Raw genomic sequence first — 24,848 nt, 5'->3', positions numbered from 1 at the left:
GCTCTAATTTCTCGCAGTGTGTAGAAACCTCAGTGTGACCCATGTGTCCACTCCGGTAGAGGACAGATTTTCACAGTTAAATGTTTCACACTCAAGGAATGCATTGCACTGGTGCTTCCTTAAAGCCAGATCAACGTGCCAGTGTAATTATGCTCAAGTCAGGTTTCCTGGCGAACTATGTACAAAACCCAAAACCAGTGAAGTTGGCACGTTGTGTAAATCTTAAATAAAAACAGAATACAATGATTTGCAAATCCTTTTCAACCTATATTCAATTGAATAGACTGCAAAGACAAGATACTTAATGTTCGAACTGAGAAACGTTGTTATTTTTTGCAAATATTAGCTCATTTGGAATTTGATGCCTGCAACATATTTCAAAAAAGCTGGCACAAATGGAAACAAAGACTGTGAAAGTTGAAGAATGCTCATCAAACACTTATTTGGAACATCCCACAGGTGAACAGGCTAATTGGGAACAGGTGGGTGCCATGATTGGGTATAAAAGCAGCTTCCATGAAATGCTCAGTCATTCACAAACAAGGATGGGGCGAGGGTCCCGACTTTGTGAACAAATGCGTCAGCAAATTGTCCAAAAGTTTAAGAACAACATTTCTCAACAAGCTATTGCAAGCAATTTAGGGATTTCACCATCTACGGTCCGTAATATCATCAAAAGGTTCAGAGAATCTGGAGAAATTACACATAAGCGGCATACCCGTGACCTTAGATGCCTCAGGCGGTACTCCATCAAAAAGCGACATCACTATGTAAAGGGTATCACCACATGGGCTCAGGAACACTTCAGAAAACCACTGTCAGCTACATCTGTAAGTGCAAGTTAAAACTCTGCTATGCAAAGCCAAAGCCATTTATCAACAACACCCAGAAACGCCACCGGCTTCGCTGAGCCTGAGTTCATTTAAGATGGGCTGATGCAAAGTGGAAAAGTGTTCTGGGGTCTGACGAGTCCACGTTTTAAATTGTTTTTGCAAACTGTGGAGCTCGTGTCCTCCGGACCAAACAGGAAAAGAACCATCCGGACTGTTATAGGCGCAAAGTTTAAAAGCCAGCATCTGTGATGGGATGGGGGTGTATTAAGTTACACATCTGTGAATACCAATCATTGTATCCCAGTTTTATTTACGATTTACACAACGTACCAACTTGACTGGTTTTGGGTTTTGTACTTCTTCACACTGCAGGCCTTGGGTATTCTCATAGGTATGGTTGGCAAAGTGCCTCCTTGAAGCGTAACACCTTTGGTGAATGCACTATGCATTTCTGTCAAACAAAACCACAAGAACCTGCTTTAATGAGAAAAATGAAATTATATTCACTTCTTTGCTTCCAACTCTGCTCAACAGTAACGCTCTTCTTGGAATTCTGGAAGCGGCGTCAAGCCCGGTTGGAGTACGAGTGGGATCTGGTTGACTTTGAAGAAGAACAGCAACAGCTGCAAATCCGTCCCGAGTTTGAAATCAGATGTACTAACAGGAGGCTCAACAAGATCACTCAGGTGCACCAGAACTTTAAAAAAAAATACACTGGAAAAATTCACAATCTAATCAAGTATATATTTATAATATCTAGTCAAAACATCTAAACAAATGTAATACAAGTCACAGTCCCCTGAACAGTAATTTTTCAGTGAGACATAAGAACTTGTTTTTAGACAATAGATCTAAACCCCTCCATAGTACCGAGTCAGCTTTATTAAGGGTTTTTAATGACATCCTTCGAGCAACAGATTTAGGTGATCATGTAATTTTAGTTTTACTGGATCTAACAGCAGCATTTGATACGGTGGACCATAATATTTTAATTAGACGCCTGCAGCATCAAGTGGGCATCTGTGGTACTGCTTTGAGTTGGCTGAAGTCCTATTTGACTAACAGGACCTTCTCTGTGAATGTTGCTGGATCTGAATCCTCCGTTGCTCCCTTGACATGTGGGGTCCCACAAGGCTCAGTTTTGGGACCACTTCTCTTTTCTATTTATTTACTTCCCCTGGGCTCAATCCTAAGAAAGCATGATATTTCTTTTCATTGTTATGCCGATGACACACAAATGTATTTTCCATTAAAGAGAAATCATGCCTCTTCAATACAGCCATTACTTGCCTGTCTTGAGGATATCAAGGCCTGGATGGCCCTAAACTTCTTAAATTTTAATGAAAAGAAGACAGAAGTAATAGTGTTTGGACCTAGTGGTACCTGTGAGCTCCCCCCTGTTGACTTTGGCCCTTTGGATTTGCACGTTAAGCCCATGGTCACCAACCTGGGCTTTCGTATTGACTGTGATTTTAAATTGGACCGTCAGATTGGCACAGTGGTGAAAGCCAGCTTTTTTTATTTACGTCAGCTGGCCAAGGTTAAAAACCTTCTTTCTAGGCAACAGTTAGAGACAGTAATCCATGCCTTTACTACATCTCGGCTGGATTACTGTAACTCTTTATATTTTGGAATTAGTCAGTCCTCCCTCTCACGTCTGCAGCTGGTCCAAAATGCAGCTGCCCGACTTTGAACTAACACAAGAAAAAGAGAGCACATTACTCCTGTTTTAGCCTCCCTCCACTGGCTGCCTGTGTCTTTTAGAGTCCATTTTAAGATTATCTTACTCGTTTTTAAATCCTTACGTGGTCTTGCCCCACCTTACCTCTCTGAGCTGCTCCATCTGTATGCCCCCACCCGGTCCCTCAGGTCAGCTGATCAGCTGATCCTGGAGGTACCCAAAACAAAGCGCAAGCTCAGAGGGGACAGAGCTTTCTCTGTTGCGGGTCCCAAACTCTGGAACGATCTCCCTCTCCATGTGAGACAGGCCCCTTCTTTGGCTATTTTCAAGACCCTTCTTAAAACCCATTTTTATTCACTGGCTTTTAACCCAGCATGAGACTTTGAACTGTTTTTAGCTTTTAACTTTTTGAACTGTTTTTAACTTTTAAACTGTTTTTATCTAACAAACTGTTCTTAGGGTAATTTATATTTGCTTTTTAATTGTGTATTTTTATTTCTGTTTTAAATGTTATTTTTTAGTCTGTCCTTTGCCTCTATTTCTTTGTGGTGTACAGCCCTTTGTTTTTCAACTGTGCTTGTTTTTAAAGGGCTTTATAAATAAAGTTGGTATGGTATGGTATGGTAGATCTAGGGAAAAATACTACTTTTGAGCATCATAAGTTTGTTATAAGACATACAACTTTATTAAGATCTATTATTAAGATCTATTGCTTAAAAACAAGTTCTTATATCTCAATAAAAATACTATTATAGGGATTGTGACTTGTCTTAAATTTATTAAGATATTTTGACTACAAATTTGAAATATACACTTGGTGTGATTGTGAGTTTTTCCAGTGTTGATACACTGCAAATGGTTTACCACTTGCCTGGATTTAACATTTTATTTCTAAAAATATCCATAGTTTAAAAGCAATTTACTCTTTTTTCAGTCATTGACTTTGCATCCTTATCTTAATTTTAGCATAATTATATTTTGAATATTCTAGTTTAAACATGTTAAAATTTAGAAAATACCTAAATACCTGTAAGGGGGCGGTATAGCTCGGTTGGTAGAGTGGCCGTGCCAGCAACTTGAGGGTTCCAGGTTCGATCCCCGCGTCCGCCATCCTAGTCACTGCCGTTGTGTCCTTGGGCAAGACACTTTACCCACCTGCTCCTAGTGCCACCCACACTGGTTTAAATGTAACTTAGATATTGGGTTTCACTATGTAAAAGTGCTTTGAGTCACTAGAAAAAAGCGCTATATAAAATCTAATTCACTTCCCTTCACTTCACTATTCAAATATGTTAATGTTTAAAGATTCTTGATGCTTAATTTAAGAATTGCAAGTTGAATAATGTTTGTTTTCAGAATAAAATACTTACTTGTAGCCTAAAAGTCATGCCAATTTCTAGATGTATAAATCCTAATTTAGGATCTCTTATCAAGTAAAATTAACTAGCAGCATGGACAGATAATTTCATTAGTTTTTAGTATTTTTTTCCCTATAATCTAGTATGCAAACTAAACTATGTCAATTGTTTAGTCTTTTATTTTGTGTGTTTTTATCTCAAACTATGTTGCTTAGTATCGTCAATTTCCAATGAGTTCTGCCGCCAGATAGTGCTGAAGAACCAATTTGTGCCAGTGAATTTAATTGGAATCAGGATTACTACATTATTTTGACAGCCCTAAAAAAGTCTATTTATGAATGCAATAACAATAACTCACCTTGCAGGAAATGGAACCATATCTTCCCACCACCAGCAAGTGCGCTCGCTTCTGCCTCTCTGCAACCACGGTCATCTTCTGGGTATGTGGATGATTGAGCAGTTTCACAATGGACCATGGGCCATACACTTCTAATACTGTTTGCTCTCTCCACAGATCTCTCTGATCCTGGCATGTATTATTGGGGTCATAGCGTACAGGCTGGCTGTGTATGCTGCCTTTGCAAGTATCATCAAAAACCCCATGAGGAAGATCCAGGTGGTGGGCAGGTTCATTACTCCACAACTGGCCACCTCTGTGACTGCTTCCTGCATTAACTTTGTCATCATCATGATCCTCAACTTTTTCTATGAGAGGGTGGCTGTCTGGATCACTGATATGGGTACACTGATCCTTTCAAGTGTCCAAACATTATGACTGTTATTCAGGATCTCATCTCTCACTGTGTGCTTCGTGCAGAGATTCCAAAGACCCATTTGGAGTATGAGAACCGGCTCACCATGAAGATGTTCCTCTTTCAGTTTGTCAACTATTACTCCTCTTGCTTCTACGTTGCTTTCTTCAAAGGGAAATTTGTTGGCTTCCCCGGTGAATATTCATACATGTTCGGAAATTGGAGCAAGCTGAGAAATGAAGAGGTGGGTATCTCTGATCTCTCAACACATTTGAACACACACAAAAATACCAAAAATGTATACTGTTGAGTACCGGCAGCGATTCGCAAGTACTGGGAATTTGGATTCAACTGTGAAAGGTTCCAATCCCTAGCCTTGGACCTTGTTTTCTAATCTACAAAACCTAAAACCAGTGAAGTTGGCACGTTGTGTAAATGGTAAATAAAAACAGAATACAATGATTTGCAAATTATTTTCAACTTATATTCAATTGAATAGACTGCAAAGACAAGATATTTAATGTTCGAACTGAGAAACGTTTTTTTTTTTTGCAAATAATCATTAACTTAGAATTTAATAGCAGCAACACATTGCAAAAATGTTGGCACGGGCATTTTTACCACTGTGTTACATGGCCTTTCCTTTTAACAACACTCAGTAAACGTTTGGGAACTGAGGAGACCAATTTTTGAAACTTTGCAGGTGGAATTATTTCCCATTCTTGCTTGATGTGCAGCATAAGTTCATCAACAGTCCGGGGTCTCCGTTGTCGTATTTTACACTTCATAATGTGCCACACATTTTCAATGGGAGACAGGTCTGGACTACAGGCAGGCCAGTCTAGTACCCGCACTCTTTTACTACAAAGCCACGCTGTTGTAACACGTGCAGAATGTGGCTTGACATTGTCTTGCTGAAATAAGCAGGGGCGTCCATGATAATGTTGCTTGGATGGCAACATATGTTGCTCCAAAACCTGTATGTACCATTCAGCATTAATAGTGCATTCACAGATGTGTAAGTTACCCATGCCTTGGGCACTAAAACACCACCCAATACCATCACAGATGCTGGCTTTTGAACTTTACGCCTATAACAATCCGGATGGTTCTTTTCCTCTTTGTTCCGGAGGACACAACGTCCACAGTTTCCAAAAACACTTTGAAATGTGGACTTGTCAGACCACAGAACACTTTTCCACTTTGCATCAGTCCATCTTAGATGAGCTTGGGCCCAGCGAAGCTGGTGGCGCTTCTGGGTGTTGTTGATAAATGGCTTTCGCTTTGCATAGTAGAGTTTTAACTTGCACTTACAGATGTAGCGACCAGCTGTAGTTACTGACAGTGGTTTTCTGAAGTGTTCCTGAGCCCATGTGGCGATATCCTTTACACACTGATGTCGGTTTTTGATGCAGTACCGCCTGAGGAATCGGAAGTCACGGGCATGCTGCTTACATGCAGTGATTTGTCCGGATTCTCTGAACCTTTTGATGATAGTACGGACCGTAGATGGTGAAATCCCTATATTCTTTGAAATAGTTGGTTGAGAAATGTTGTTCTTAAACTGTCGGACAATTTGCTCCCGCATTTGTTCACAAAGTGGTGACCCTCGCCCCATCCTTGTTTGTGAATGATTGAGCATTTCATGGAAGCTGCTTTTATACCCAGTCATGGCACCCACCTGTTCCCAATTAGCCTATTCACCTGTGGGATGTTCCAAACAGGTGTTTGATGAGCATTCCTCAACTTTCTCAGTCTTTTTTGCCACTTGTGTTGCAGACATCAAATTCCAAATGAGCTAATATTTGCAAAAAAAAACCTAAGTTTACCAGTTCGAACGCTAAGTATCTTGTCTTTGCAGTCTATTCAATTGAATATAGGTTGAAAATGATTTGCAAATCATTGTATCCTGTTTTTATTTACGATTTATACAACGTGCCAACTTCACTGGTTTTGGGTTTTGTAAATAGAAATGGAATAAATTTGACCGCAGACCATCCATTTCAATGTTCTCTTCAATTTAACACAGCAGGAGAATTATGCCAGAGGTTCTGCCATATTTCTTCGAGTGCCCCAGTGTGCAATTTGGCAGCAGTCAGTAGTAAATCAAATCACAATATACTGTATTTCAACTTTTTACCATCCTAGTGTGACCCTGGAGGCTGTCTGATTGAGCTGACCACTCAGTTGGTGATCGTCATGGCAGGAAAACAACTGTGGGGAAACATCCAGGAAGCTCTGCTACCGTAAGTCCAAATCATCATACTCTTACTTACAAATATACAGGTGATCCTTGTTTTTTTTCTGGTAATTATTAGAAAGCATGTATCATATCAGGGGTTTTCAAAGTACAGCACATGCAATAATATGAACAAAAAATATTTTGTAGATGTTTTGTTTGCGAGTCTCATTGTATAGAACAGGGGTGTCAAACTCGTTTTAATTGAGGGCCATATCGCAGTTACGTTTGCCCTTAAAGGCCTACTGAAACCCACTACTACCGACCACGCAGTCTGATAGTTTATATATCAATGATGAAATCTTAACATTGCAACACATGCCAATACGGCCGGGTTAGCTTACTAAAGTGCAATTTTAAAATTTGCGCGAAATATCCTGCTGAAAACGTCTCGGTATGATGACGCCTGCGCGTGACGTCACGGATTGTGGAGGACATTTTGGGACAGCATGGTGGCCAGCTATTAAGTCGTCTGTTTTCATCGCAAAATTCCACAGTATTCTGGACATCTGTGTTGGTGAATCTTTTGCAATTTATTCAATGAACAATGGAGACAGCAAAGAAGAAAGCTGTAGGTGGGAAGCGGTGTATTGCGGCCGGCTGCAGCAACAGCACAAACACAGCCGGTGTTTAATTGTTTACATTCCCGAAAGATGACAGTCAAGCGTTACCATTGGCCTGTGGAGAACTGGGACAACAGAGACTCTTACCAGGAGGACTTTGAGTTGGATGCGCAGACACGGTACCGTGAGTACGCATGCAGCTGCTGCTTCCAAACATTTGATCGCTTGCCCGTACGTGCGTGCCGCTATGTGCATGTCACGTACGCAACTTTGGGGACTTTGGGGAAATATATGCGCTGTATGAACTTTGGGAAGGTGAACGGTACTTTGGGCTGTGGGATTGAGTGTGTTGTGCAGGTGTTTGAGTTGTATTGGCGGGTTATATGGACGGGAGGGGGGAGGTGTTTGTTATGCGGGATTAATTTGTGGCATATTAAATATAAGCCTGGTTGTGTTGTGGCTAATAGAGTATATATATGTCTTGTGTTTATTACTGTTTTGGTCATTCCCAGCTGAATATCAGGTCCCACCGGCCTCTCACAGCATCTTCCCTATCTGAATCGCTCCCACTGCCCTCTAGTCCTTCACTCTCACTTTCCTCATCCACAAATCTTTCATCCTCGCTCAAATTAATGGGGAAATCGTCGCTTTCTCGGTCCGAATCGCTCTCGCTGCTGGTGGCCATGATTGTAAACAATGTGCAGATGTGAGGAGCTCCACAACCTGTGACGTCACGCGCATATCGTCTGCTACTTCCGGTAGAGGCAAGGCTTTTTTATCAGCGACCAAAAGTTGCGAACTTTATCGTCGATGTTCTCTACTAAATCCTTTCAGCAAAAATATGGCAATATCGCGAAATGATCAAGTATGACACATAGAATGGACCTGCTATCCCCGTTTAAATAAGAAAATCGCATTTCAGTAGGCCTTTAAAGGGCCACTTCTAGCAGTGAATTATATTATTACACAACTACTTATGCATTTGATGATTTGTTTTTTTATGTACAATGTAAAATATATTTGTAGATTTTACAATAAAAAACTGACAGGTCAGTTGCAAAAATGTTACCGTAAAATTTACAGTGATTTTTTTTCCAGCATGTTACTGTAAATGGAATACACAGTACCACTATTTTTCATGGTACAAAACTGTCAGCTCAGTTTATAGAATTTTACTTTAAAATTGACAGGTTTTTTTTACTGTAAATATAAAACTGCATTTTTACAGTAAAATTCTGGTAACTTAACTGACGGATTTTACCGTAAAAAACGACAACTGTATATTGTACCGTGTACTATTGTGAATAGCAAATCAGTACCACCATTTTTTACAGTAAAAGACTGACAGCTCAGTTGCCAGCATTTTATGGTCAAAAAACAGTGGAAAATGCTGTAAAACCACAGTCAATTTCATAAAGTCGCTGTAAAATCTATTTATAAAATTTGACAATTTGATGAATAACTTGCTCTGAAATCATAAGTGAAGCAGATAAAAAGTATGTATTTATAGTTTAACGAAAACATTGTTTGAATTTGTTATATTATAGTATTTTTGTTTAAAAAATTATGCGATTGCATTGAGTATGTGTATTTTTTCTGTCAAAATGAAAAACCCTAATACATTTAGTAAGAAAATATAAAGTATTTTAATGAAGCATATTATTTCCAGGCTCTCGAGGGCCAAATTAAATGATGTGGCGGGCCAGATCTGGCCCTCGGGCCTTGAGTTTGACACCTGTGGTATAGAAGGAACTAAAAATGTTGCATCTCACGTCACATACGTTTGCTTAGCAGGTTTGAAACAGATGTTTTTCTGTATTTTCTCAAGTCTTTTGAAGCCTCTAAGAGGAGGCCCGCTTTATTCCTTTCAAAAACCTTGTATTACATTATACAGAGCTACATAATGTTGTGGCCATTAGTGTGCATTCTTAATAGTACCATGGTACCTTCGTTTTTTGACTCATATGAAAACCTAAGCAATTGCTCACATAAGAAATAATGTAAATCCAAATAATCCCTTCTAGACACAAAAAACACATTTTATAGAGAATAATTATAGATTTACATGCAGAAAACAATGTGAAGTACATATACATGGTACACAAAATTGAATTTTACCTTTATTGAAAGCTCTTGGTGAAGACTTAACTCTGAGTTATTTCTTGAATTTAACAGTATTTTTCACATGCTTTATCAAAATGCCAGTCCACACAATTTTCTGGTGGTCATACTGTGTTTCATTTTTGTGCTGTTATTTTGTTACATCTGTTTCCTGTGTTTGTGTTGACTGAATGTATTCCCTTTACTCCTGTCAGAGGAGATTGTAATGTGCAGCTCTTTGTTATCCCACCCTGAGGGTTCTTACTGTAAGCACATGCCGCTTCATTCACTGTATGTTAGATGTATGTATTCCATTACATTTTGTGTTGCCTTTTTCCCTTTTCCTTGTCTTATTTCTGTACTTTGTGTTTCACGTGTCTGTCCACTAACGAAAGGGATTATTTATTTGGGCACCCAATCCCACAAAGACAGACCAGTTGTTTGGCCATATGATAACCAAAACGATTTATGGAAAGCCAGGGTAAAAATGTGGGGACATTTTTTTCCAAAAAGTAAATCATATGAAAAGTGGGGCTTACAAAAACCGATGTACCATCGTAATAATATACTGTATATAATATAGATCATAATATGTTCTATATGGTTTATCCCATGCCTCGGCTATGGTTTTAGTTGGGGTGGATCTGGAGACTGTTTTGCAATGTTACATATTGTTTTCAGGTTAATTTGCTGATAGGGCTTCAACTGCTGATTAAGGCACGTAAAATGGCTTTTTGAGGCGCTGCAGTGTCATCTGACCAAACACTTTCCTTCGGTGTCCAAAGTGTTGACAGTCCGAGGCACATTTTAAAAATACTATTCAGAAAGAAAACATTAAAAAGTGGAATAAAAGCGCAAACAGGTGTAACGTAACGTGAACATGTTGCAATGTTTACTCTATTAACACAAAGATGCCATGCAGGATGTTTTTTTTTTTCTTTATAGCGGTCATTGCTCAGAAAATGATATTGGATCAAAATCAATGTTATTATGAATTATTGACCCGTTCAAGGCTGCATTTTGAATAACTTTTGTGCGTTTGCTGTATAGAAAACTAAGTTTTCTTTGACAAAAAGGGCAAAAAACAAACAAACAAAAACATGAAAAAAATAATAAAATAGATCTGAAGTTAATCTAGAGGTAAAACAAATGTATGACATATTTTTAACACTTAAATGAGTGGGGGCCCCTTTGCATCCCCAATAAGTTTAGTTGGATTTTTTTCTAAAAACTAATTTCTCAAAAAATTATAACGAATCAAAATCAATGTTGTTATAAATTATTGACCTATTAAGGCTCTAATTACTTCACAACAAATATTCCGCTCATATTTTTTGTCCTAAAAAACAGGGTTTTAACAAGATGGGTATAAAAAAATTTAATAAAGAATGAATAAATACATAAAATCTTGATATCGACAGATAGATACAAAGTTGATCTAGAGATTTAAGCGTTGAATAATAATGATAATCGTACATGACTTATTTTTTTCAAAGTTTTTGGACTGAGACCCTTCTGGTTCCCCGGGACCAAACTTGAGGTGAACCCTAAAGGTTGAAAAAAGTCTGTCTATTGTACTAGTTTTGAAAATGAAAACTATCAAAATGGTCCCCACATTCTTTGAATTTTTTGGCGTGCGCCCTTCAGTGAAAAAAGTTTGGACACCTCTGGCCTAAACGATGCCTTTATGGCCTTTATCAGGTTGATGCGTAACTGGTGGAGCAGCCGAAGAGGACGGCACCATCCTGAGAATCATTGCAGCCGCTGGGAGCAGGACAATGTCCTGCAGAACTTCGGCCAGCTAGGATTGTTCTATGAGTACTTGGAGATGGGTATGATGGATAATGTTTTGTACGCTATGTTAATTCTATTTGAACTTTTACTGAATTAATCGTGTTTTTTTCCGTCTTTTTATGCACCCTCTCAGTTGTCCAGTTTGGTTTCATCACTCTGTTTGTAGCCTCGTTTCCTTTGGCTCCCCTACTGGCTCTTTTTAACAACATTCTGGAAATTAGAGTGGATGCTTGGAAGTTCACCACCCAGTTCAGACGACCTGTGGCGTCCAAGGCCAGAAACATCGGAGCATGGCAGGAGATACTCAATGCAGTTGCCATATTGTCCGTTGTTACAAATGTGTGTTTCCTTGTCTATTTTGCTGCTCACACAATGGGGGGAATGGATTTATTGTCCATTTATTGCATTATGCTTCTTTGTCGTTCTCGTTGATTTCAGGCGTTCATTATGGCATTCACCTCAGACATGATTCCTCGTCTGGTCTACCTGTATGCGTACAGTAAAGAGGGCTCCATGCGGGGTTACGTGAACAACAGCTTGTCAGTATACAACATTTCAGAGATCCCTGACCCCAACATGCCAGAAGAAGAAGCCTCCTGGTTCGATAATTCAACAGCCAACTGCAGGTATTAAGCATATTTTTACAATGTAATGGACTTAGATTTTAGTGCAAAAAAGCTGGGGTTTTTTTTATAATACATTGAGGTATACACTGATGGTGTGTGTCAGAGCTATAACATAGAGTTTTGTGTAGTGACACAAGCCCACTGTGTTTTTATTAAAAATATTTGAAAGTACTTTAGTTTGATGGCCACATATGGCCACATATTATTTTGAGATCCATCGTCCTCTGCAGTGGACATTTGATTATTGTCTGTTTTTCTTGTCAGTAGGCATTGGTACCAAATCATACACTTTATAAATACTTTATGCACAGGTATAGATTTACATAAGCTGTTGTTTTGAGGCATGTTTAAAAAAAATAATAATAATGCACTTTGTGAAAATCAAAGTATAGTATTTCCCATAGTTGTAGTGGGTATTAGGATTATCTCAGGGAGAGCATGTCCCAAATTCCAAGCTGTTTTGAGGCATGTTAAAAAAAATAATGCACTTTGTGACTTCAATGATAAAAAAAATATGGCAGTGCCATGTTGGCACTTTTTTCATAACTGGAGTTGAAGTTGTTCTCTTATTTTGGAAAACCTTGTTTTTGATTGATTGATTGAAACTTGTAGTAGTAGATTGCACAGTACAGTACATATTCCGTACAATTGACCACTAAATGGTAACACCCGAATAAGTTTTTCAACTTGTTTAAGTCGGGGTCCACGTTAATCAATTCATGGTAAAGTTACATTGTTTAATGCATCCAGCGGGGCATCACAGCAAAATTAGGCATAATAATGTGCTAATTCCACAACTGTATATATCGGTATCGGTTGATATCGGAATCGGTAATTAAGAGTTGTAAAATATCGGAATATCGGATATCGGCAAAAAAGCCATTATCGGACATCTCTAGTCTAAACAATATGTGTTGGCCATACTTTGGTGTAAATCGTGTGTACATTTTTTTCCACAGTCACTTTTATTACCCGTTTTGTGAGTGTCTGCAAAATGTTTGTTTCTTGAGACATTGTGTGTAATCTATATTTCTGGTTAGCAGAAGTGTTATTTTCTATACCATTGCAGGCTTATTGTGTTTTTTTTCTATTCATGCCACACCTTCCTTGTTGGATTTTACAGATACAGAGATTATCGCTATCCCCCAGGCCATCATAGGGAGTATACTCACACCATGCAGTTCTGGCACATACTGGCCGCCAAGATGGCCTTCATTATCATCATGGAGGTATGATACATTATTACATTTTATATTATATGAAATAGGAATGCTTAAAGGGGAACTGCACCTTTTTTTTTTTGCCTATCGTTCACAATCATTGTGAGAGACAAGAAGACAAAAGGTTTGGTTTTTTTTGCATGCTGACTTATAAAAGTCGTCTCGTTCTTGCTGGCTAGCAATGCAGCCAATGGGAGCAATTGATTCTACCTCTAAATCACTTAAAAAAATGCATTCAAAAACCGTCAACAATATTTAATTTAAGTTCCGTAACCTGTATAATAACCATGCCGTAGCAACATGGTTATTGTAAGAGCGAACACTGAGGAACTGTTTTCTAGCATAGTAACACATCGGTGTGCTAAGGTATTAGCTGTAAAAGACAGCATTTGTGCTGTAGTCGTACTAACATGCATGACGTGCGATGTGTATCACGTACAATATTAAAGTGTGACTCACTCGATGGACAGTTGTGCGTTTGGTCCATCTGACCTGGGACGATTTTTCCAGTGTATTTGGGTAAGCACTCAATTTATGTAGAAATAGCTTAGCTCCAATTTCCACATTTACAGCTTTGAGTCGCGGTCCGCGGCTTCCGTCTGCTCCAACGTCTCACCCTTCCTTCGTGCTTGCTTCTTTAAGCAGTAGTTCATACTCTGTATATTCAGCTTCAAAAAGCTAAGGTTGTGAATCCTCATTTGTCCAAAAATAATCATCTTCATTGTCCGTTACCAAGTCTGCCATGACTAGAAAACACACTCGCGTTTGTTTACGGGTGTAAGAAGTCAGAAGTGTGCTGCTATGGAAACGGAAATCAATGTGCGGAAGAAATCAGTTCCGGCAATGATTAAAATGACCAGAATACGGTAAATATTGTACATATTACATATTGTTATGAACGTGTCTGTTACTACATTGTATATATATACTTGGAGTGTGTGTATAAAACGTTGATGGAGGGTTTTGAAGTTGTTTTAGAGGGCGTTGAAGGCTACAAAGGTAATTCCCATTAGCCGCATCTTCCAAGCGTTTTTTACCATCCTCTGTATATTCAGCTTCAAAAAGCTAAGGTTGTGAATCTTCATTTGTCCAAACACACTCGCGTTTGTTTTCAGGAGTAGGAAGTCAGAAGTGCGCTGCTATGGAAACGGTAATCAATGTGCGGAAGAAATAATTTCCGGCAATGATTAAAATGACCAAAATATGGTAAATATTGAACATAATACATATTGTTATGAACGTGTCTGTTACTACAATATATATATATACTTGCAGTGTGTATATAAAACGTTGATGGAGGGTTTTGAAGTTGTTTTAGAGGGCGTTGAAGGCTACAACGGTAATTCCCATTAGCCGCATCTTCCAAGCGTTTTTCACCATCCTTTGTATATTCAGCTTCAAAAAGCTAAGGTTGTGAATCTTCATTTGTCCAAACACACTCGCGTTTGTTTTCAGGAGTAGGAAGTCAGAAGTGCGCTGCTATGGAAACGGTAATCAATGCGCGGAAGAAATAATTTCCGGCAATGATTAAAATGACCAAAATATGGTAATTATTGAACATATTACATATTGTTATGAACGTGTCTGTTACTACATTATATATATATATATATATATATATACTTGCAGTGTGTATATAAAACGTTGATGGAGGGTTTTGAAGTTGTTTTAGAGGGCGTTGAAGGCTACAACGGTAATTCCCATTAGCCGCATCTTCCAAGCATTTTTCACCATCCTCTGTATATTCAGCTTCAAAAAGCTAAGGTTGTGAATCTTCATTTGTCCAAACACACTCGCGTTCGTTTTCAGGAGTAGGAAGTCAGAAGTGCACTGCTATGGAAACGGTAATCAATGCGCGGAAGAAATAATTTCCGGCAATGATTAAAATGACCAAAATATGGTAAATATTGAACATTTTACATATTGTTATGAACGTGTCTGTTACTACATTATATATATAGACTTGCAGTGTGTATATAAAACGTTGATGGAGGGTTTTGAAATTGTTTTAGAGGGCTTTGAAGGCTACAATGGTAACTCCCATTAGCCGCATCGTCCAAGCTTTTTTTTACCATTCTCTGTATATTCAGCTTCAGAAAGCTAATAAGGTTGTGAATCCTCATTTGTCCAAAAATAATCATCCTCATTGTCTGTTACCAAGTCTGCCATGACTAGAAAACACACTTGCGTTTGTGTCCGGGAGTAGGAAGTCAGAATTGCGCTGCTATGGAAACAGAAATTTAACATTATAATGACTAAAATGACCAAAATATGGTAATTATTGAACATATTACATATTGTTATGAACGTGTCTGTTACTACATTATATATATATATATATATATATATATATATATATATATATATATATATATATATATATATATATATATATATATATATATATATATATATATATATACTTGCAGTGTGTATACAAAACCTTGATGGAGGGTTTTGAAGTTGTTTTAGAGGGCGTTGAAGGCTACAACGGTAATTCCCATTAGCCGCATCTTCCAAGCGTTTTTCACCATCCTCTGTATATTCAGCTTCAAAAAGCTAAGGTTGTGAATCTTCATTTGTCCAAACACACTCGCGTTTGTTTTCAGGAGTAGGAAGTCAGAAGTGCACTGCTATGGAAACGGTAATCAATGCGCGGAAGAAATAATTTCCGGCAATGATTAAAATGACCAAAATATGGTAAATATTGAACATATTACATATTGTTATGAACATGTCTGTTACTACATTATATATAGACTTGCAGTGTGTATATAAAACGTTGATGGAGGGTTTTGACCTGTGGTAAATTTTAAATGTGCTTTATAAATAAAGTTGATTTGATTTGATTTGATTTGTTTTAGAGGGCTTTGAAGGCTACAACGGTAACTCCCATTAGCCGCATCGTCCAAGCTTTTTTCACCATCCTCTGTATATTCAGCTTCAAAAAGCTAATAAGGTTGTGAATCCTCATTTGTCCAAAAATAATCATCCTCATTGTCTGTTACCAAGTCTGCCATGACTAGAAAACACACTTGCGTTTGTTTCCGGGAGTAGGAAGTCAGAAGTGCGCTGCTATGGAAACAGAAATGTAACATTATAATGACTAAAATGACCAAAATATGGTAATTATTGAACATATTACATATTGTTGTGAACGTGTCTGTTACTACATTATATATATATATATATATATATATATATATATATATATATATATATATATATATATATATATATATACATACATACATATATATATATATATATATATATATATACATATATATATATATATATATATATATATATACATATATATATATATACTTGCAGTGTGTATAGAAAACGTTGATGGAGGGTTTTGAAGTTGTTTTAGAGGGCGTGGAAGGCTACAACGGTAATTCCCATTAGCCGCATCTTCCAAGCGTTTTTCACCATCCTCTGTATATTCAGCTTCAAAAAGCTAAGGTTGTGAATCTTCATTTGTCCAAACACACTCGCGTTTGTTTTCAGGAGTAGGAAGTCAGAAGTGCGCTGCTATGGAAACGGTAATCAATGCGCGGAATAAATAATTTCCGGCAATGATTAAAATGACCAACGTATGGTAAATATTGAACATATTACATATTGTTATGATCATGTCTGTTACTACATTATATATAGACTTGCAGTGTTTATATAAAACGTTGATGGAGGGTTTTGAAATTGTTTTAGAGGGCTTTGAAGGCTACAATAGTAACTCCCATTAGCCGCTTCGTCCAAGCTTTTTTTTACCATCCTCTGTATATTCAGCTTCAAAAAGCTAATAAGGTTGTGAATCCTCATTTGTCCAAAAATAATCATCCTCATTGTCTGTTACCAAGTCTGCCATGACTAGAAAACACACTTGCGTTTGTGTCCGGGAGTAGGAAGTCAAAAGTGCGCTGCTATGGAAACAGAAATTTAACATTATAATGACTAAAATGACCAAAATATGGTAATTATTGAACATATTACATATTGTTATGAACGTGTCTGTTACTACATTATATATATGTACTTGCAGTGTGTATACAAAACGTTGATGGAGGGTTTTGAAGTTGTTTTAGTGGGCGTTGAAGGCTACAAAGGTAATTCCCATTAGCCGCATCTTCCAAGCATTTTTTACCATCCTCTGTATATTCAGCTTCAAAAAGCTAAGGTTGTGAATCTTCATTTGTTCAAACACACTCGCGTTTGTTTTCAGGTGTAGGAAGTCAGAAGTGCGCTGCTATGGAAACGGTAATCAATGCGCGGAAGAAATAATTTCCGGCAATGATTAGAATGACCAAAATATGGTAAATATTGAACATATTGTTATGAATGTGTCTGTTACTACATTATATATACAGGTAAAAGCCAGTAAATTAGAATATTTTGAAAAACTTGATTTATTTCAGTAATTGCATTCAAAAGGTGTAACTTGTACATTATATTTATTCATTGCACACAGACTGATGCATTCAAATGTTTATTTCATTTAATTTTGATGATTTGAAGTGGCAACAAATGAAAATCCAAAATTCCGTGTGTCACAAAATTAGAATATTACTTAAGGCTAATACAAAAAAGAGATTTTTAGAAATGTTGGCCAACTGAAAAGTATGAAAATGAAAAATATGAGCATGTACAATACTCAATACTTGTTTGGAGCTCCTTTTGCCTCAATTACTGCGTTAATGCGGCGTGGCATGGAGTCGATGAGTTTCTGGCACTGCTCAGGTGTTATGAGAGCCCAGGTTGCTCTGATAGTGGCCTTCAACTCTTCTGCGTTTTTGGGTCTGGCATTCTGCATCTTCCTTTTCACAATACCCCACAGATTTTCTATGGGGCTAAGGTCAGGGGAGTTGGCGGGCCAATTTAGAACTGAAATACCATGGTCCGTAAACCAGGCACGGGTAGATTTTGCGCTGTGTGCAGGCGCCAAGTCCTGTTGGAACTTGAAATCTCCATCTCCATAGAGCAGGTCAGCAGCAGGAAGCATGAAGTGCTCTAAAACTTGCTGGTAGACGGCTGCGTTGACCCTGGATCTCAGGAAACAGAGTGGACCGACACCAGCAGATGACATGGCACCCCAAACCATCACCCAACCATGCAAATTTTGCATTTCCTTTGGAAATCGAGGTCCCAGAGTCTGGAGGAAGACAGGAGAGGCACAGGATCCACGTTGCCTGAAGTCTAGTGTAAAGTTTCCACCATCGGTGATGGTTTGGGGTGCCATGTCATCTGCTGGTGTCGGTCCACTCTGTTTCCTGAGATCCAGGGTCAACGCAGCCGTCTACCAGCAAGTTTTAGAGCACTTCATGCTTCCTGCTGCTGACCTGCTCTATGGAGATGGAGATTTCAAGTTCCAACAGGACTTGGCGCCTGCACACAGCGCAAAATCTACCCGTGCCTGGTTTACGGACCATGGTATTTCTGTTCTAAATTGGCCCTCCAACTCCCCTGACCTTAGCCCCATTAAAAATCTGTGGGGTATTGTGAAAAGGAAGATGCAGAATGCCAGACCCAAAAACGCAGAAGAGTTGAAGGCCACTATCAGAGCAACCTGGGCTCTCATAACACCTGAGCAGTGCCAGAAACTCATCAACTCCATGCCACGCCGCATTAACGCAGTAATTGAGGCAAAAGGAGCTCCAACCAAGTATTGAGTATTGTACATGCTCATATTTTTCATTTTCATACTTTTCAGTTGGCCAACATTTCTAAAAATCCCTTTTTTGTATTAGCCTTAAGTAATATTCTAATTTTGTGACACACGGAATTTTGGATTTTCATTTGTTGCCACTTCAAATCATCAAAATTAAATGAAATAAACATTTGAATGCATCAGTCTGTGTGCAATGAATAAATATAATGTACAAGTTACACCTTTTGAATGCAATTACTGAAATAAATCAAGTTTTTCAAAATATTCTAATTTACTGGCTTTTACCTGTATATATATACCTGCAGTGTGTATATAAAACGTTGATGGAGGGTTTTGAAGTTGTTTTAGAGGGCGTTGAAGGCTACAACGGTAATTCCCATTAGCCGCATCTTCCAAGCGTTTTTCACCATCCTCTGTATATTCAGCTTCAAAAAGCTAATAAGGTTGTGAATCCTCATTTGTCCAAAAATAATCATCCTCATTGTCTGTTACCAAGTCTGCCATGACTTGAAAACACACTCGCGTTTGTTTCCGGGAGTAGGAAGTCAGAAGTGCGCTGCTATGGAAACAGAAATTTAACATTATAATGATTAAAATGACCAAAATACGCTAAATATTGAACATATTACATATTGTTGTGAACGTGTATGTTTCTACATTATATATATATATATATATATATATATATATATATATATATATATATATATATATATATATATATATATATATATAAAACGTTGATGGAGGGTTTTTAAGTTGTTTTTTACCATCTTTAAAATCCTAAAAAAAAACATGTGTTCTTGTAATAATGATGATTGTGAACGATGGACAAAATTCCCCAAAAAGTGTGGATCCCCTTTAAGTTGGAGCTTCTCCTTTCGCAGCACGTGGTCTTTGTGGTGAAATTCTTTGTGGCCTGGATGATCCCGGACGTACCTTCGGACGTAAAGGCGCGGATCAAACGGGAACGCTACCTGATCCAAGAATACCTGCATAACTATGAGGTGGAGAGGCTCAAACTTCAGCTGAGCGCCAGCTTCGTCACCGAGGCCTTCACAGAGATGTCCACTGAGCTGGACAAGCATGAAGTGCTGTCCGAGTGCCTGTAGCCAAGAATGGACATTTAAGAGTTGTGGGTTCAACTGCTGATGGCATCCAAATGCTGGCCTTGCTTCTTTTTTTTAATAGGCTATAAGATATTCCTATATTAGGATCCGAGCAAGAAAAAAAATACAAATCTGCTGTTTAAATGCATGTACTATATTTGTGCCGTCAAAAACTGGAAGGTGTTGATGTCAAAATGAGCAACAATGAGCATAACGATTGTATTGTGCGACTCCTTACGCAATGCCTTCCTTCGTTCCAAGCTACATGTGTTTATGTTTGTTTTATTGTTGAGCTAATGACAGTGTAATTACCCTTCTCAACTAACAGATTTTCTTATCTCCCCGCATGTGACAACGTGTGCAAAGTGAAGGGCTGAACTTGTCGGAAAAAGCTAATAATGTGTTGGTGGTGAAAAATATCCTCATTGTTGCTGGTTTGTTACTGTGGTCGTGAATAAACAGTGGAAAATAATCACCCGGATCATAAATATGTGAGTATGATCTTTAGCTGGGCTATAAGATTGCCATCTGTGTTGCTTGAGTGTTCTATGTTTATGTGAAAAAGAAAACTGCTACTGTAACAATCCAATGTATTTATTGTCCAACCTGAATTAAAATTTGCAACAATGATTCACATCATGGTCACTTCTACATGATTATTGTCAACTTTATGGATGGAAGTTACTTTATTTATTTTATTTTATTTATTCCTTTATTTTATGCTGGCTTTTACATGTACTGTAATATTGTACATGGTATTTGGGATTTGTTATATATTGTATATATTATATAAAATTAATAATATAATATATCAGTATATATTATATACTGTATATATAATATGTAAATATTACATATGTTATATTTTATATTGCTACTATGGTACATTTTTAGTCTACTTAATACCTGCATTATCCTGTCCATCCTTACCCTTTCTATCCTTTGTAACTGAGCTACTGTGTGGAACTATAAAGTTTGTCTAAGTCCAAGATGGTGTTAAACCTCAGCTTTAGTTAATAATCCAATCCAAAAAGGTCAGACCAAAACTGAATTGTATAGAAACTAAAACAATTTTTTCCACAACAAATTGTGTAAATCAAATTAATCAGTTTGAGACACTGGCGATAATGAACCTAAAATACATGTTATAGTATATAGCATATAATAACGTAAAGTAATATAATAAAAAAATAATAAATAAAATAGATCAGGGGATTTTAAAACTGTGGCTCCATCTTGATGTACCGGTACTCCAAAAAATATATTAAATATATTTATGTTCCTATATTCAAACACAGTGGTACTGTTCAAACTGTGTGTAATGTTACAGTGGCTAAAATATTATATATACTATACGTGTTATAATTAATTCTTAGACCTACTAAGCTATTGCATTTTAGTTTTGATTATTATGGTGGTACTTGGAGAGCCAAGTGTTAATTGTGAGATGGTACTTGTTGACAACAAAGTTTCAGAACCACTGTACTATTCAAATGAACATTTAACGTCACTTTTTCCTTAATTGAAGACTAGTTGGTGGCAATGAACACAAAGGCAACTTTCTTTGGCCCCATGGTTAGCTGTATGACTGCAAAAAAAGCCACTATGGGGCTAAATAAAGTTTTAAACAAAAGTATTATAAAAGTACTTAAAGGCCTACTGAAATGCGATTTTCTTTTTTAAACGGGGATAGCAGGTCCATTCTATGTGTCATACTTGATCATTTCGCGATATTGCCATATTTTTGCTGAAAGGATTTAGTAGAGAACATCGACGATAAAGTTCGCAACTTTTGGTCGCTGATAAAAAAGCCTTGCCTGTACCGGAAGTAGCAGACGAGTAGCGTGACGTCACAGGTTGTGGAGCTCCTCACATCTGCACATTGTTTACAATCATGGCCACCAGCAGCGAGAGTGATTCGGACCGAGAAAGCGACGATTTCCCCATTAATTTGAGCGAGGATGAAAGATTTGTGGATGAGGAAAGTGAGAGTGAAGGACTAGAGGGCAGTGGGAGCGATTCAGATAGGGAAGATGCTGTGAGAGGCGGGTGGGACCTGATATTCAGCTGGGAATGACTAAAACAGTAAATAAACACAAGACATATATATACTCTATTAGCCACAACACAACCAGACTTATATTTAATATGCCACAAATTAATCCCGCATAACAAACACCTCCCCCCTCCCGTCCATATAACCCGCCAATACAACTCAAACACCTGCACAACACACTCAATCCCACAGTCCAAAGTACCGTTCACCTCCCCAAAGTTCATACAGCACATATATTTCCCCAAAGTCCCCAAAGTTAGGTACATGACATGCACATAGCGACACGCACGTACGGGCAAGCGATCAAATGTTTGGAAGCCGCAGCTGCATGCGTACTCACGGTACCGCGTCTGCGCATCCAACTCAAAGTCCTCCTGGTAAGAGTCTCTGTTGTCCCAATTCTCCACAGGCCAATGGTAAAGCTTGACTGTCATCTTCTGGGAATGTAAACAGTGAAACACCGGCTGTGTTTGTGTTGCTGCAGTCGGCCGCAATACACCGCTTCCCACCTACAGCTTTCTTCTTTGCTGTCTCCATTGTTCATTGAACAAATTGCAAAAGATTCACCAACACAAATGTCCAGAATACTGTGGAATTTTGCGATGAAAACAGACGACTTAATAGCTGGCCACCATGCTGTCCCAAAATGTCCTCTACAATCCGTGACGTCACGCGCAGACTTCATCATACCGAGACATTTTCAGCAGGATATTTTGCGCGAAATTTAAAATTGCACTTTAGTAATCTAACCCGGCCGTATTGGCATGTGTTGCAATGTTAAGATTTCATCATTGATATATAAACTATCAGACTGCGTTGTCGGTAGTAGTGGGTTTCAGTAGGTCTTTAAAGAAGGTGAGGAACACTATTGAATTCAAGAGAGGACTAGCACAGCATAGTACAAAAAGGGCCTCAAGAAGGCACAGGGGGGTTCTTTAGCCATATATGGATATAGTTTGCCAACTAAGGGAAGCATATTCTTTTTGAGAATCATCGTCCTCTGCAGTGGACATTTGATTATGGTCTATTTTTCTTGTCTGTAGGCATGAGTGCCAAATTATGCACTTTATATAAAATGTATACACAGGTATCGATTCACATAAAATCAAACGGTTCCATATATCCATACCTTGTTGCGTGTGACACCACATCCAGTTGCAGGCTTAGCACCGGCTCACCGGACTGCCCTTGAGTAATGTTACAATTTTCCTTGCCAACAAAGCAAGGGGAAGGCGCTCAAAAGTTCAGTGAAGCTTTACTTTTCAAAATGCGCTAGCTCGATGCTAATTTAGATTGTATTTGCCATAGACGTCCCATTGATTACCATTAGCGATTTTACATGGCGATTTCAACACCTTCAAATTTAGTAATCAAAAGTACAACTAAGATTTACGTTACAATCAAACAGCTGGTGTGTAATAAGTACAATACTTACTGTATAAAAGACAACAAAAAATACCGTATTTTCCGGACCATAGGGTGCACCAATCCGATTATAAGGCGCATTAAAGGAGTCATATTATTATAATTTGTTTCTAAATGTAAAACACTTCCTTGTGGTCTACATAACATGTAATGGTGGTTCTTTGGTCAAAATGTTGCATGGATTATGTTTTACAGATCATCTTCAGGACGCTTTCTAACAGTCGCTTCCGGATGCGCTGTTTTGTGGGCGGTCTTATTTACGTGGCTCACCTTCGGCAGCGTATTCTCCCCGTCATCTTTGTTGTAGTGGTGTAGTGTGCAAGGACGGGAGTGGAAGAAGTGTCAAAAGATGGAGCTAACTGTTTTAATGACATTCAGACTTTAGTTCAATCAATAACGGAGCAGCATCTCCTCATTCGGAAACAACAACACCGGAAATGTGTCAAGTGAAAAACCGTCCGACCGGAACTCTCTAATAACTAAAGTTCTTTGGGCGGATAATGTAAACTCACTACACCGGTATGTTTTAGCGCTTTCATGGTGAGTTTACTGACAGATATAAGTAAGAACTTTACACTACTTTATATTAGAAATGGCAACAGCGGCGGATGAATGTCCCATAACAAGAAGATAGATTAAAAAAAACAAGCTAATCGACTACTGTGTCGGCACGGACTACAAATGCGGAAGCGCCCAATTTTTCAGGATTTATGCAGATCCCAAATACAGATCAGCAGGTACCAGAAGGAAAGCAAAGTTGCTTTTGCATAGTATTGCGAAACAAAACGCCAGATAATACAAACACATCTTATACACACACCATAATAATACTCGTATGTTTAATGAGCCGACAATCCTTCAAGCGGTGCGGCTTCATAGCTTACTAAAGTCGTACTAAAACATATTGATGGATTTTTGAGCGCCGTGTGTAATGTTCTATATTTTCAATGGAACATTTTAAATGTTGGCGTTGTTTACTTGAGACATATTGCCATCATAGTGCAGCCTACACTTATCTCTTATGTTTGACTGCCATCTACTGGTCATACTTATCATTACACCATGTACCAAATAAAATAGCTTCGAGGTGGGTAAGCGCAACAAAACGCATTCCTTAAATTAGGCGCACCGGGTTATAAGGTGCACTGTCGAGTTTTGTGAAAAAAAAAGGTGCGCCTGTGGGGGGAGATGTGGCCAGCGCTGTCTGCAGGAGCAAAGGTCACCGCCTCTGTCCATGGTGCTGAGGACAGAGCACCGTCAGACGGGGACGTGGCAGTGCTGACAGCGAGACACAGCTGGCAGGTGATTAGATTTCACAGGTGGTACGTGTTAATCTAATCATCTGTTGTCTTTAACAGTAAGCGGCTGGGAGCAGGAGGGGAGAGAGGATACGGGCGTGACTGAAAAGTCACGTTCTACTG

The 24,848-nt window shown here is 38.4% G+C and overlaps 1 protein-coding gene across 2 annotated transcripts in view; it reads left to right on the top strand.

Annotated features, from left to right (window-relative positions):
• LOC133616009 (anoctamin-5-like) overlaps window positions 1–20,580 on the top strand; it is a 111,560-nt gene extending 90,980 nt beyond the window's left edge. For both annotated transcript variants that reach the window (XM_061974988.2, XM_061974989.2), the window contains 10 exons: window positions 1,368–1,519; window positions 4,238–4,312; window positions 4,387–4,612; window positions 4,690–4,868; window positions 6,773–6,870; window positions 11,228–11,358; window positions 11,454–11,659; window positions 11,759–11,946; window positions 13,070–13,175; window positions 19,725–20,580. In XM_061974988.2, coding sequence (XP_061830972.1) covers window positions 1,368–1,519; window positions 4,238–4,312; window positions 4,387–4,612; window positions 4,690–4,868; window positions 6,773–6,870; window positions 11,228–11,358; window positions 11,454–11,659; window positions 11,759–11,946; window positions 13,070–13,175; window positions 19,725–19,949 — 1,586 coding nt within the window. In that variant the 3' untranslated portion in view covers window positions 19,950–20,580. The remainder of the gene's footprint in view (window positions 1–1,367; window positions 1,520–4,237; window positions 4,313–4,386; window positions 4,613–4,689; window positions 4,869–6,772; window positions 6,871–11,227; window positions 11,359–11,453; window positions 11,660–11,758; window positions 11,947–13,069; window positions 13,176–19,724) is intronic.
• Window positions 20,581–24,848: the final 4,268 nt, after the last annotated feature.

The sequence above is a fragment of the Nerophis lumbriciformis genome, linkage group LG15 (assembly GCF_033978685.3).
Source record: "Nerophis lumbriciformis linkage group LG15, RoL_Nlum_v2.1, whole genome shotgun sequence".
Taxonomy (NCBI): Eukaryota; Metazoa; Chordata; class Actinopteri; order Syngnathiformes; family Syngnathidae; genus Nerophis; species Nerophis lumbriciformis.
The sequence above is the reverse complement of the archived record's forward strand: the minus strand, read 5'-3'. Positions and strand labels throughout refer to the sequence as shown.